The 15174-nt window shown below is 39.2% G+C and overlaps 1 protein-coding gene across 1 annotated transcript in view; it reads right to left on the bottom strand.

Annotated features, from left to right (window-relative positions):
• Positions 1-14159: 14159 nt before the first annotated feature.
• Positions 14160-15174, bottom strand: part of SMIM29 (small integral membrane protein 29) — a 37650-nt gene continuing 36635 nt past the window's right edge. Inside the window, exon 5 of the mRNA XM_053706850.1 lies at positions 14160-14562. Coding sequence (XP_053562825.1) covers positions 14494-14562 — 69 coding nt within the window. The 3' untranslated portion in view covers positions 14160-14493. The remainder of the gene's footprint in view (positions 14563-15174) is intronic.

Here is a 15174-nt window from a genome sequence, read left to right as displayed (position 1 = left end):
TAGTTATCATCTCTTGGGAATATTAATAAAGCATATATTTATTTAGTTATCATCTCTTGGGAATATTAGTAAAGCATATATTTATTTACTTAACTCTTGGGAATATTAGTAAAGCATATATTTATTTAGTTATCATCTCTTGGGAATATTAGTAAAGCATATATTTATTTAGTTATCATCTCTTGGGAATATTAGTAAAGCATATATTTATTTAGTTATCATCTCTTGGGAATATTAGTAAAGCATATATTTATTTAGTTATCATCTCTTGGGAATATTAATAAAGCATATATTTATTTACTTATCTCTTGGGAATATTAGTAAAGCATATATTTATTTACTTATCTCTTGGGAATATTAGTAAAGCATATATTTATTTACTTATCTCTTGGGAATATTAGTAAAGCATATATTTATTTAGTTATCATCTCTTGGGAATATTAGTAAAGCATATATTTATTTAGTTATCATCTCTTGGGAATATTAATAAAGCATATATTTATTTTGACCTCTCCCCTGTGCCCAGTGTATTAAAAGACCAAGAATATTGGTTCTTATGGTATTCTAGAAAGTCACAAACCTTCTGCTCTCTGAGATTATATTGATTTGGCATCTTTCATTTAATTTACTGATATGACTATGCTTTATAGTTTGTCCTGAATCTTTGGGTCATGACTCCTTTCATAAAACCTATGATTCACCATCTGCAAATAAAAAAAAAAAAAAGGATGCATTATCCATGAAACTTAGATATAAACCTGTTGTGAATACTCAGAAATTCTGAACTTGATATTTGACAATTTGCTATAAACTTATAGGGACAGTCTAGTCAAAACGAAACTTTCAAGATTCAGATAGGGCGTGCAATTTTAAACAACTTTCCAATTTACCTGTATCATCAAATTTGCTTTTCTCTCTTTGTATTCTTTGTTGAAAGCTAAACCTAGGTAGGCTCATATCATATGCTAATTTCTAAGCCCTTGAAGGCTGCCTTTTATCAGTGCATTTTAACAGTTTTTCACAGCTAGGCAGTGCTAGTTCATGTGTGCAATATGGATAACATTGTGTTCACTCCCAAGGAGTTATTTAAAAGTCAGCACTGATTGTCTAAAATGCAAACCTTTCAAAGGGGGCAGTCCGCAGAGGCTTAGATACATTTATAATCACAGAGGAAAAAAGTATATTAATTTAACTGTGATGGTTATGCAAAACTGGGGAATGGGTAATAAAGGGATTATCTCTTTTATTAAACAATAAAAATTCTGGAGTTGATTGTCCCTTTAAAAAGAAAGAAAAACAAAAATGAATTACCTGGATGAATGGAAAAAAAGCAGATACTGCAGATATGTATCATTTACTGTATGTAAATATAAAATACAATGTAAAGAAATATAATTTACTAATTGATTAAAAATAAGGTATTGCCAACAACTACAATAATCTAAGAGTGGCGAAATAAACTAGGAATCTGTGGAGCTCCCCCCCCAGATATGTATCTTTGAATTTGCAAGAGATCCTTATAAGGTGAGGTAGAAAGCCAGCCCTACAATAAATTTACTGGCTCGTGCATTTGCCTGATGAAACTGCGTTTGGATGTGCAGAGAAACGCGTTGCCGAGCCTATGGAGGGTGAGATCCTAGACCCTCAGTCAATATTGATGATTCATTGTTTTCTAATAAGTCTTTTTATTTATTTTAATAAATTGTTTTTACATTTATATACATTGGACCTTGTAACTATTATTGAGCATCAGCTACCTAGCTTGGTTGAGTACTGCAGCTTTGGATTCCTGTGATCCTGTGGACCGGAACTCAGCAAGCTGGTTTGCTGTAAATATCCAGCATGTGTTTATAGCACTACAGGGTTCTCTGTTCAAATGTGAGTACCCTGTGTTTGATTGTTTATATTGGTGATGATCCTCTGAATGATACACACATGGGGCGCCTCTTTCTATTTGAATATTTTTCAGTAGTGTGGAATATGTCCCGCATGTTATGAAGCTATGGACTATCATCAGCTAAGAAGGAAACTACTATAGGTTGCATGTATCAGCTGTATTATGACATGCAAATATTGCCTAAATTACTTAAAGGGACATGAAACCTCAACATTTCCTTTTCATGGTTCAGATAGAGAATACAATTTTAAATAGCTTTCCAATTTACTTATATTATCTAAAACGCTTCATTCTCTTGGTATTCTTTGTTGAAGAAACAGCAATGCACTACTGGGAGGTAGCTGAATGCATTGGGTGAGCCAATAACACGAGGCATATATGTGCAGCCACCAATCACCAACTACTCAGTCTACCTAGGTATTTGTTTTATAACAAAGGATATCAAGAAAAGAAATTAGGTAATAGCAGTAAATTGAAAAGTAGTTTAAAATAACATGCTCTCTCTGAATCATGGGGGGGGGGGGGGGGGGGGCAAGATTCATGTCCCTTTAAGATATTGTTGTTTACACTTTGTCACATGCCCTGTTCCATTTTACAGATATTCCGAAAACCAAACCAGTCAGTTTGGATGAAAGGTTTTGTACCTGGATAAAACTCCAAACACTATGTTGCAGTCATACATAGACATAAGGCTGATCTTATTTAAATTTGTGTGCAAGATTTATAGATTTATATTTAAATTTGTATGAAACAAAAACATCTGGTTTATTTACATGTGAACTGAGCTACTAACCTGATTTCCTTGTTTTCTCCAATCTGGTTCCACAATAATACAGAAAGCTTCCAAAGTGTCTGGCTGATTGGGTTTGCTCTGGAATTTTGATAACATACACTCTTAGCTATGCTTTTTAAATGCTGTGATGGATGGAAGATATTTTCACTTGTCTTCCTTACTTTGATATCCTTTAGTATAGCACAGGTTTCATGTGTAACATTTGTTCTCTGACAGGTCAGCTTTCTACCCTACCAGTATTAATTCAGTGGAAGAGATTTCTATACTTCTCTTTCTCATTCAAGAACACTCATCAAGCATTCTATTGCTTCTTGAGTTTTGAAGTCTCTTTAAAGGGACATAAAACACTAAATAAATGCTAGATAGAATGGTGCATTGAAATAAAAGATTAGTCTGAGAATAATACCTAGATGTATTTTTTTTAAAGTTTCATTAGTTGTTTAAATCAGTGATTTTCAAACTTTTTTTTTGCCAAGGCACATTTTTTTACATTAAAAAATCCCACGGCACACCACCATTCCAAAATCACATACTGTAGCCTAATACAGTATATATATATATATATATATATATATATATATATATATATATATATATATAAAACAATTTAGTAAATGTTATTCAATTCAGCTTTATTAGCATGGCAGTTACTACAACTTTTTTGCACTTGTATGCCCATTTAATTTCCTTCAGAACAGTCATTCCCAATTTAGATCAGTCCCACTTTGATGTTAGTATCTATTACTTTGCTCCACAAAGAGTTCCACCTAGTGACAGACTTACATGGAAGCTTCCTATTCACAGCAGTTCTGTTCTCCCTGTCTGTAGCTAGAAGCCATGGTTCTCACACCCAGCACCAGAGGGTTACTTACTGGGCTTAGCAAACCTTCCCGGCAATGTGTTAGCCGTTTCCACCGGCTAGGGTAGTACTGATAGAGGCTCATGCACAACATCAGATGGCTTGAAATAATCTGACCACTGTATTAGACACAGTGATGTGAATTTGTGACTGAGTGCACAGAGACAGTAGTTTAATTTACCGGTAATCCGGATTCCGGTCCCCACAGATGTCACTCACTCTGATCCACAGTACACAAATTGCTTGCTGCCAACCAGCCGCCTGCTGTTCCGCCCTCTCTGAGTTCCTCTCCTCCTCACAGTTGCGCATACGCAGTATGTGCGTAGCACTTGCTCCTCCACCCCTAGCCTGTTCATTCATCTCTAGTCACATTCCTCACAAGGTGGTGGACTGGTGCAGCAGCGCCAGCAATAGTTGGGAACATGACCGGTCTAGAGCGGAGGGACAGACTGGTCTGGGAGGGTGTGAGGCGATTGATTGCTCATGGCTGGGATCTCTGAGATGGTGCCAGTGGTGGGGCCATGATCATCGATAAGACTGTGCGTGAGTCCGCCAGCTGCCATGTGTGTGCGGGGGGCGGTGCTGTGCAGCGCACACTAAAGTAAAGTAATATATTAATAATATAATAGTTTAATACAGCCAGGCAGCTTCACAGTGCAGTCATGCACAGCACTTGACTCATAAACGATAATAAAAGTATTATATACAAATTAGTCTTGATGGTGTGTGAATCGATCGCAGCATGTTCTGCCTTGAGGGAAGGGACAAATTCACGGTGGCACAACTGATGATCTCTCACGGCACAGTGGTTGAAAATCACTGGTTTAAATAGTGACAAAATAAGTGTAAAGTTTTAGGGGCCGATTTATCAAGGGCCAAATGGCCCCTGATGCCTGTTTCCGTGCGAGCCTTCAAGCTCGCCGGAAACAGCAGTTATGAAGCAGCTGTCTTAATACTAAACTAACTAAATAACTTGTCTGCTGCCTCTGGACTGCAGTCTGCAATCTGCCCGGTCCTATATGATCGGGTTGATTGACACCCCCTGCTAGCAGCCGATTGGCTGCGAATCTGCAGGGGGCAGCATTGCACAGTAGTTCACCTGAACTGCTTGTGCAATGTTAAAATGCACAGCATATCATGTCGGACAGATAATGATAAATCGGCCCCTTAGTGTCTAAAAAAATAATGGGAGCTGCCATGTTGTAACTTAGGTTACTTACTCTGCTGTGACCAATTACAGACAGTTATAAATAGGTCACTAGAGTGTGCAGCCAATGGGGCCGAATTATCAAGCTCTGAATGGAGCTGGATGCCCCTGTACCCGCGCAAGCCTTCAGGCTCTGCGGAAACAGTAGTTATGAAGCAGCGGTCTAAAGACCGCTGCTCCGTAACTTGCCCGCTGCCTCTGAGGCTGCTGTCTTCAATCCGCCTGATCCTATATGTTTAGGCTGATTGACACCCCCTGCTAGTTTGGCCGCAAATCTCCAGGGGGCGGCATTGCACAAATGTTCACCTTTTTCCACTCTTTAGCATAAGTTTATCAGAAGCAGATAAACAGTCTGTATTAAAAGGACATTATACACTAGATTTTTCTTTGCATAAATGTTTTGTAGATGATCCATTTATATTACCCATAAGGCTTTTTTTTATTTTTTTTAAATTGTATAGTTTTACTTATTTTTAAATAATATTGCTCTGATTTTCAGACTCCTAACCAAGTCCCAAAGTTTTAGGAGAATACCGACGTATACCTACTCCAGCTTGCTCCAGTTTGTGTAAAGAGAATCTTTTCATATGCAAAGGAGGGGGGAGTGTCTGATATTTCCCACTTGCAGTGGGTGTTCCAGCTACCTTTTTAACAGAGCTAAACTGGGAGTTTCTAAGTAAGTTTTTAAACAGATTTATACTGGATTTTTATATCAGTATCTGTGCATATTATTATTTATAGGGGTGTCTATCACATGCAGTTAAATGAAAATTGGTATATACTGTCCCTTTAATGATTGACAAATACTAGGCGACAGGAAGTCCCAACTAGAATTTTACTTTTTGCTTTTGTCTTGTAAAATAATTCTACTCTACATAAATTAATATACCCTTGACTGTCTCCAATAAAAAGATAATAAAAAATTGTATACCTTACTCATCAATATTCTTGTTGCTTTCTAAATTTAAAAAATCTTTTAGGCATAGTTATGGATTATATTAAATACTTAGGAGTCTTAGCAAGAGATGCTGTTTAAAAAAAGGACATGAAATACAAAATTAATCCTTTTTGATTCAGATAGAGCATGACATTATAGAAAACTTTTCAATTTACTTTAATTTATCAAATCTACTTTGTTCTCTTGGTATCCTCTGTTGATAAGCAAAGAGTTCACAGTTCATATAGGCTGTCGTATGAGACAGGGGATAAACTGCTTTTTACCTGAGACACGTTAGGGCTACAAAAAACAGAATTTATGTTTACCTGATAAATTTCTTTCTCCTACAGTGTGTCCGGTCCACGGCTTCATCCTTACTTGTGGGATATTCTCTTCCCCTACAGGAAATGGCAAAGAGAGCACACAGCAAGAGCTGTCCATATAGTGCCCCTCTGGCTCCGCCCCCCCAGTCATTCGACCGACGGTTAGGAGAAAAAGGAGAAACTATAGGGTGCCGTGGTGACTGTAGTGTATGGAATAAAAATTTTCAAACCTGACTAAAAGCCAGGGCGGGCCGTGGACCGGACACACCGTAGGAGAAAGAAATTTATCAGGTAAACATAAATTCTGTTTTCTCCTACATTGGTGTGTCCGGTCCACGGCTTCATCCTTACTTGTGGGAACCAATACCAAAGCTTTAGGACACGGATGAAGGGAGGGAGCAAGTCAGGTTACCTAAACGGAAGGCACCACGGCTTGCAAAACCTTTCTCCCAAAAACAGCCTCCGAAGAAGCATAAGTATCGAATTTGTAAAATTTGGCAAAAGTATGCAGAGAAGACCAAGTCGCTGCCTTACAGATCTGATCAACAGAAGCCTCATTCTTGAAGGCCCATGTGGAAGCCACAGCTCTAGTAGAGTGAGCTGTAATTCATTCAGGAGGCTGCCGTCCGGCAGTATCATAAGCCAATCGGATGATGCTTTTCAGCCAAAAAGAGAGGTAGCAGTAGCTTTCTGCCCTCTCCTCTTACCAGAATAAACGACAAACAAAGATGATGTCTGTCTGAAATCCTTTGTTGCTTCTAAATAGAATTTTAAAGCACGGACCACATCTAGATTGTGTAACAAACGTTCCTTCTTCGAAACTGGATTCGGACATAGGGAAGGAACAACTATTTCCTGGTTAATATTCCTGTTGGAAACTACTTTTGGAAGAAATCCAGGTTTGGTACGTAAAACTACCTTATCTGCATGAAATACCAGATAGGGAGAAGTACACTGCAAAGCAGATAATTCAGAAACTCTTCTAGCAGAAGAAATAGCAACTAAAAACAGAACTTTCCAAGATAGTAACTTAATATCTATGGAATGCAAAGGTTCAAACGGAACCCCTTGAAGAACTGAAAGAACTAAGTTTAGACTCCAAGGAGGAGTCATAGGTCTGTAAACAGGCTTGATTCTGACTAACGCCTGTACAAACGCTTGTACATCTGGCACGGCTGCCAGACGTTTGTGCAACAAGACAGACAGAGCAGATATCTGTCCCTTTAGAGAACTAGCTGACAGACCTTTCTCCAAACCCTCTTGGAGAAAGGAAAGAATCCTAGGAATTTTGATTTTACTCCAAGAAAAACCCTTGGATTCGCACCAACGGATATATTTGTGCCATATCTTATGGCAAATCTTCTTAGTCACAGGCTTTCTGGCTTGAACCAGAGTATCTATAACTGAATTTAAAAACCCACGCTTAGATAGAATCAAGCGTTCAATTTCCAAGCAGTCAGTTGCAGAGAGACTAGATTTGGATGTTCGACTGAACCTTGTACTTAGAAGATCCTGTCTCAAAGGTAGCTTCCATGGTGGAGCCGATGACATATTCACCAGGTCTGCATACCAAGTCCTGCATGGCCACGCAGGAGCTATTAGGATCACCGAGGCCTTCTCCTGTTTGATCCTGGCTACCAGCCTGGGAAGGAGAGGGAACGGTGGAAACACATAAGCTAGATTGAACGACCAAGGAGCCACTAATGCATCCACTAGTGTCGCCCTGGGATCCCTGGATCTGGACCCGTATCGAGGAACTTTGAAGTTCTGACGGGACGCCATCAGATCCATATCTGGAGTGCCCCATAGTTGAGTTAACTGGGCAAAGACCTCCGGTTGGAGTTCCCACTCCCCCGGATGGAAAGTCTGACGACTCAAATAATCCGCCTCCCAGTTGTCTACCCCTGGGATGTGGATTGCAGATAGGTGGCAGGAGTGATCCTCCGCCCATTTGATGATCTTGGATACCTCTGTCATCGCCAAGGAACTCTTTGTTCCCCCCTGATGATTGATGTACGCTACAGTCGTCATGTTGTCTGACTGAAATCTTATGAATCTGGCCTTCGCTAGGTGAGGCCAGGCCAGGAGCGCATTGAATATCGCTCTCAGTTCCAAAATGTTTATCGGGAGAAGGGACTCTTCCCGAGACCATAGACCCTGAGCTTTCAGGGAGTCCCAGACCGCGCCCCAGCCTAAGAGACTGGCGTCGGTCGTGACTATGACCCACTCTGGTCTGCGGAAACTCATTCCCTGAGACAGGTGATCCTGAGTCAACCACCAACGGAGTGAGTCTCTGGTTACCTGGTCTACTTGTCTGGGGAGACAAGTCTGCATAATCCCCATTCCACTGTTTGAGCATGCACAGTTGCAATGGTCTTAGATGAATTCGAGCAAAAGGAACCACGTCCATTGCTGCAACCATTAGTCCTATTACCTCCATGCACTGAGCTATGGAAGGCTGGGGAATAGATTGAAGAACTTGACAAGCGTTTAGAAGTTTTAATTTTCTGACCTCTGTCAGAAAAATCTTCATTTCTACAGAATCTATTAATGTTCCCAGAAAGGGAACCCTTGTAGACGGGGACAGGGAACTCTTTTCTACGTTCACCTTCCACCCGTGAGACCTGAGAAAAGCTAATACAATGTCTGTATGAGCCCTTGATCTGGAAAGGGACGACGCTTGGATTAGGATGTCGTCTAGGTAAGGTGCTACTGCAATGCCCCTCGGTCTTAGAACCGCTAGTAGGGACCCTAGCACCTTTGTGAAAATTCTGGGAGCAGTGGCTAAACGGAACGGAAGAACCACGAACTGGTAATGTTTGTCCAGATAGGCGAACCTTAGGAACTGATGATCTTTGTGGATAGGAATATGTAGGTACGCATCCTTTAAGTCCACGGTAGTCATGTATTGACCCTCCTGGATTGTTGGTAAAATCGTTCGAATGGTTTCCATTTTGAATGATGGAACTCTGAGGAATTTGTTTCAAATTTTTAAATCCAGAATTGGCCTGAAAGTTCCCTCTTTTTTGGGAACTACGAACAGGTTTGAGTAAAACCCCAGACCTTGTTCCGCTGTTGGAACTGGGTGTATCACTCCCATCTTTAATAGGTCTCCTACGCAATGTAAGAATGCCTGTCTCTTTATCTGGTCTGAAGATAAGCGAGACATGTGGAACCTTCCCCTCCTCCGGGTAGACCGATTGTGGCTGGAATTGGCTCACTATTTGAACCTATAGCTGAATGTATAGATTCTATTTTACAACCCATTGCCACATCACAGTTGAGCTACCTACAGGACACCTCGCATCTTATCCTAACTTTGGAGAATACTCAGTGGCACCCCAATTTTTCTTGGGGCATCATTGACATCACCTCACTTTATACTTCCATCCCACAGGGTCAGGGTATTACAGCTGTCAAATATTTTATGCAGAGGGATTCTCTTTATACACAGGAGCAAGTGGATTATATTTGTGAGATCTTAAAGTTCTTGTTGTCTCACAACTATTTTCTTTTTGATAATGAGTTTTATATACAGACATGTGGCACGGCGATGGGGGCAAAATTTGCCCCCTCGTTTGCCAATATTTATGTGGCATGGTGGGAGCAACTTTACCTTTATTCACCAGACAATATCTGGAGCGACAAAATTGAATTGTATACACACTATATTGATGATTTGCTTTTCATTTTTAAGATCCCTTTAGATGATAATATTTTTAAAGAATTTCTTCATTTTTGTGACAATAATGAATTGAATTTAAAATTTACAGGGGAATACAATTTGAAAGAAATCAACTATTTGGATTTAAGTATACAAATTGATAATAATTCCATCATCACTAAAACATATAGAAAGCCAACAGCAGGCAATACTATTCTACATTTCAAATCACAACATCCACAACATCTCATACACTCAATTCCTAAGTCACAGTTCTTAAGAATTAGACGGAACACAAAATCCAATGATATTTATGATAAACAATCTATCGAATTGAGGGACAGATTGGTCCAAAGAGGATACAAATTTAAAAATCTGGAGGATGTGAGAAACAATGTAAGACATCATGATGATACTGTAGTGGTTAAAAAACAAGACAAAAAAACAAAATTTGATGATGCTATAGTGTTTTCTACACCCTATAGTCAGCAGTATGATCAGATAATTAATATCATAAAAAAACACTTAGATCTTTTGAAAGCAGATGAAATTTTACAACCATTCATTAAAAATTGCAAATTTGTATCGAGAAAATCTAAAACTTTAGCACAAATGTTGTCTCCAAGTTTGGTGAAATCGGATACAGTTTATTCCCACCATACAGGTACTTGGCTAAATAAAAAAGGAAACTTTAAATGTGGAACAAGAAATTGTTTAGCCTGTCCTAATATATTACAGGATGATCATTTTGTCTGTAAATTTAATAAAAAAGTTTATCCAATTGACTTTTATGCCAATTGTGGCTTTACATTTGTTGTGTACCTGCTGACCTGCAAAATTTGTTTTTTGCAGTATGTAGGTAAAACAACAAGAGCAGTAAGAACACGATATAATGAGCATGTTAGAGACATTAAAAATTACAGTAAGGATTCTGCAGTAGCAGACCATTTCAATAATTTTCATTTCACAAATCTAGCAAATCTCTCATAGCGAAAATACCCCTACGGGGTGGCAATAGGGATAAGATTTTGGAAAAAAAGGAACTCTACTGGATCCTTAAATTGTGTACTCGCTCACCATATGGAATGAATCGTGAATGCGATATAAATTATTTTATTGATAACTGATACATATGGTTAGCGTATATTGGATTATTATATACATATATTACTTATTTGTATTACTCTGGATATCTAATCAAATCTAAATGTATATCATGTCTTTACTTTTTTTACTCTTTTAGTATCAGTATGTAGTTGAATAATTAATAATATATCTTCATTATCTATGTTGTCAACAGGTTTCTATACATTTCTTTTATGCTTTATTATAATGAAGAGTTAATCTAAGTATACTACTTTTTTGTATTATGGCAAACTAACTTCAGTGTCACACCAGGTTGTAGTTGTTTTTATTCTTCTTTTTCCCTTTGGGGGCGTGAAGTGGTTAATTCTGACTGCTTCCTGCCCTATAAAGGGTTGGAGTTTAAACACAGACATTAGTCTATGAGTAAGCACCCCTGGTGGTGCGAAACATGTTAGACCTTTTTGTCCACCTTGCCTGTCTGCATGTATAACTTTTCTATGGAATACGAATAAAGCACCTTCTGTTTTCAATTTAAAGCGGTTTTTCAAGTTGTGCCTGCCTCATTTTTCCTCTTTGTACCCTTGGAGGAAGTTCCTTAAACTCTAGAAGATACCCCTGAGAGACTATTTCTAGTGCCCAGGGATCCGGAACATCTCTTGCCCAAGCCTGAGCAAAGAGAGAAAGTTTGCCCCCTACTAGATCCGGTCCCGGATCTGGGGCTACCCCTTCATGCTGTCTTGGTAGCAGCAGCAGGCTTCTTGGCCTGTTTACCCTTGTTCCAGCCTTGCATTGGTTTCCATGCTGGTTTAGGCTGGGAAGCGTTACCCTCTTGTCTAGAGGCTTCAGAGTTAGGAGACGGTCCGTTCCTGAAATTGCGAAAGGAACGAAAATTAGATTTGTTCTTAGCCTTGAAAGGCCTATCCTGTGGGAGGGCATGGCCCTTTCCCCCAGTGATGTCTGAAATAATCTCCTTCAATTCTGGCCCAAAAAGGGTCTTACCCTTGAAAGGAATATTAAGCAGTTTTGTCTTGGACGACACATCCACCGACCAAGATTTTAGCCAAAGCGCTCTGCGCGCCACTATAGCAAAACCTGAATTTTTCGCCGCTAATTTAGCCAATTGAAAAGCGGCATCTAAAATAAAGGAATTAGCCAACTTTAGTGCGTGAATTCTGTCCATGACTTCCTCATATGGAGTCTCCTTATGGAGCGAATTTTCTAGTTCCTCGAACCAAAAAGACGCCGCCGTGGTGACAGGAATAATGCACGAAATTGGTTGGAGAAGGAAACCTTGCTGAACAAATATCTTTTTAAGCAATCCTTCCAATTTTTTATCCATAGGATCTTTGAAAGCACAACTGTCCTCAATGGAAATAGTTGTGCGCTTGGCCAACGTAGAAACTGCCCCCTCAACCTTAGGGACTGTTTGCCATGCGTCCCTTCTGGGGTCGACAATGGGGAACATTTTCTTAAATATAGGAGGTAGGACAAAAGGTATACCTGGCTTCTCCCACTCCTTGGTCACTATGTCCGCCACCCTCTTGGGTATCGGAAAGGCATCAGCGTGCACAGGGACCTCTAGAAATTTGTCCATTTTGCACAATTTCTCTGGAATCAGCAAAGAGTCACAATCATCAAGAGTAGTTAGCACCTCCTTAAGCAGGGCGTGGTGATGTTCTAACTTAAATTTAAATGCCACAATATCAGGTTCTGCCTGCTGAGAAACTTTTCCTGAATCAGAAATTTCTCCCTCAGACAGACCCTCCCTCACTGCCAATTCAGACTGGTGTGAGGGTATAACAGATAAATTATCGTCAGCGCCCACTTGCTCATCCTCTGTATTTAAAACTGAGAAATCACGCTTTCTGGGAAATGCTGGCAGTTTGGATAAAAGATTTGCTATAGAATTATCCATTACTGCAGTTAATTGCTGCATAGTAACAAGCATTGGCGCGCTAGATGTACTAGGTGTCGCCTGCGTGGGCAAAACTGCTGTTGACACAGAAGGAGAGGATGATGAATTATCCCCACTGCCTTCATTTGAAGAATCATCTTGGGCAACCTTATTAAATGTGACAGTATTGTCCTTACTTTGTTTGGACGCCATGGCACAATTTGAACATACATTTAAAGGGGGAACCACCTTGGCCTCCATACACACAGAACATATGCTATCTGAAGGTATAGACATGTTAGACAGACTTTGGCAGGCTATTAATGCAATAAAACCGTTTTTAAACAAAACCGTTACTGTCTCTTTAAATAATAAAAAGAACACACTTTATTTCTGAATGTTTGAAAAACTATGAAGGAAATATCCGATCTTTACAAAATTTGCACCCTAGTGTCTTAATGCTTTGAAAGTTTTGCACACCAAATTTCAAGTCTCTAACCCCTTAAATGAGCAAACCGGAGCTAATTGTTCAATTTACCAGTTTAACCCACTACAGTCCCTGCCACAGCCTTTGCTGCGGCTTTTACCTTCCTTGGGGGTTATTCACCACAGAAATAAGCCTTCTTGAAATCGTTTTTATGGCCACAGGACCCTCTCACATGAAGCTGCATGCACTGCTTCCAAAAGTAACTGCGCAACTGAGGCGCGAAAATGAGGCCTCCTCCCTCTGCATACCATGGCCTTCCTGACTAGATTAGGTGTCTAAACAACTGCCAGGTGTAATAAAAACGTTCCCAAAGGTGTTTCAAAGTCACAAAACACTCCAAAAGTCATATAAATAATATATAAATCAATAGATTTAGCCCACAATAGTGTCAACCAGTATAGAGCCCATTTATAAGCCTTCATTCTGTTATGAGTCTAAGAAAATGGCTTACCGATCCCGTAATGGAAAATGACAGTCTTCTAGCATTACTATGTCTTGTTAGAAAAGAGACTAGTCATACCTGGAGCAGAAAAGTCTGCAAACTGTTCCCCCCCAACTGAAGTTCTCTGGTTTCAACAGTCCTGCGTGGGAACAGCAATGTATTTTAGTTACTGTTGCTAAAATCATACTCTTCTTTTAACAGAACTCTTCATCACTTTCTGTTGTAGAGTAAATAGTACAAACCGGCACTATTTTAAAATAACAAACTCTTGATAGAAGAAATAAAACTACAACTAACACCACATACTCTTTACCATCCCCGTGGAGATGCTACTTGTTCAGAGCAGGCAAAGAGAATGACTGGGGGGCGGAGTCAGAGGGGGGGACTATATGGACAGCTCTTGCTGTGTGCTCTCTTTGCCATTTCCTGTAGGGGAAGAGAATATCCCACACAAGTAAGGATGAAGCCGTGGACCGGACACACCAATGTAGGAGAAAACATGATATTGTATGAGCCATGCAGAACAACACAAAACACTGACCTTTAAAAAAAAAAAAAAAAAACACAGAGTCAATGTTTTCACACATTGTTTATAAAATAACTTAACATGTTTCTCCTTAATTACAAATGAATAATTAGGCAGCAGATAAAGAAGGGGAGGAGAAATACACAGCATTATACCCAAACCTGTACATGGTAGTGCTTTTAATCTCCTTACTGCTTAAGATACTACTTTGTTGGCTGAGGCTTTGCCAGGGATATTTATATAAATAGATTTACATTTTAAAATCAAATTGCTATAAAAGCAACATCTGCAATTCCTTGGCATAAGAGTGCTGAACGGAGCAAAGCTGTGCGGGGTCTCCATCTTCTTTCGGGGGGGAGTGGAAAAGACGCACAGGTGTCAAGCGGTCACGTCTCTTAATGATGCCCTCTTATATTGGTGGTATCCACTGTTCCAGCCATGTACGACCTGTAGGGGGTGGAGCAATAAAAAAAATAGTAAATTAGATTATTAGGGAAAGGCGGGTACATTTATGTGTATGTCAGACTGGACACATCAGTCAAGTTCTTGAAAAATGGAGATGCTCAAGAACAAAACCTATTCATATTTTACACGTTACGCTTTATAAAAAAGGTACTTTTTCTTACGGTTCTTCCAATGAACCTTTGCTTTGCCTGTGTGCCTTTAATTGTGCTAATAATTATATCAGCGCATAATGAATATAAAATATGCATTTTATATAAACTCACCTTTTACCTCCCCCTAATTTTAAATGTTGTTCTATCTATACCTCTCCTAGTTCTCAGCAGAAGACAGAGATAAATAGAAAACGAGTTCAAACATAGCGACAACCATTACTTTATAGAACCTAAACCTTAACACTTACATTGTCAATATTTAAACTAATATAAAAAGGTAAAAATACAGTTACATATTATTCTATAGGTCTAGCGTGTATTTACTGTTTATAATAAATTATAAACAAAATGTATAGGTTATATATAATAAAACAACAAAGCATGTTTAACCTTTTAATGCTGTTATGCCGTTCTATTCCGTCATAATTACACTGGGCTTTAG

The sequence above is a fragment of the Bombina bombina genome, chromosome 3 (assembly GCF_027579735.1).
Source record: "Bombina bombina isolate aBomBom1 chromosome 3, aBomBom1.pri, whole genome shotgun sequence".
In the NCBI taxonomy this organism is placed as follows: Eukaryota; Metazoa; Chordata; class Amphibia; order Anura; family Bombinatoridae; genus Bombina; species Bombina bombina.
Note: the sequence above shows the minus strand (reverse complement) of the source record. Positions and strands in the feature narration are given on the sequence as shown.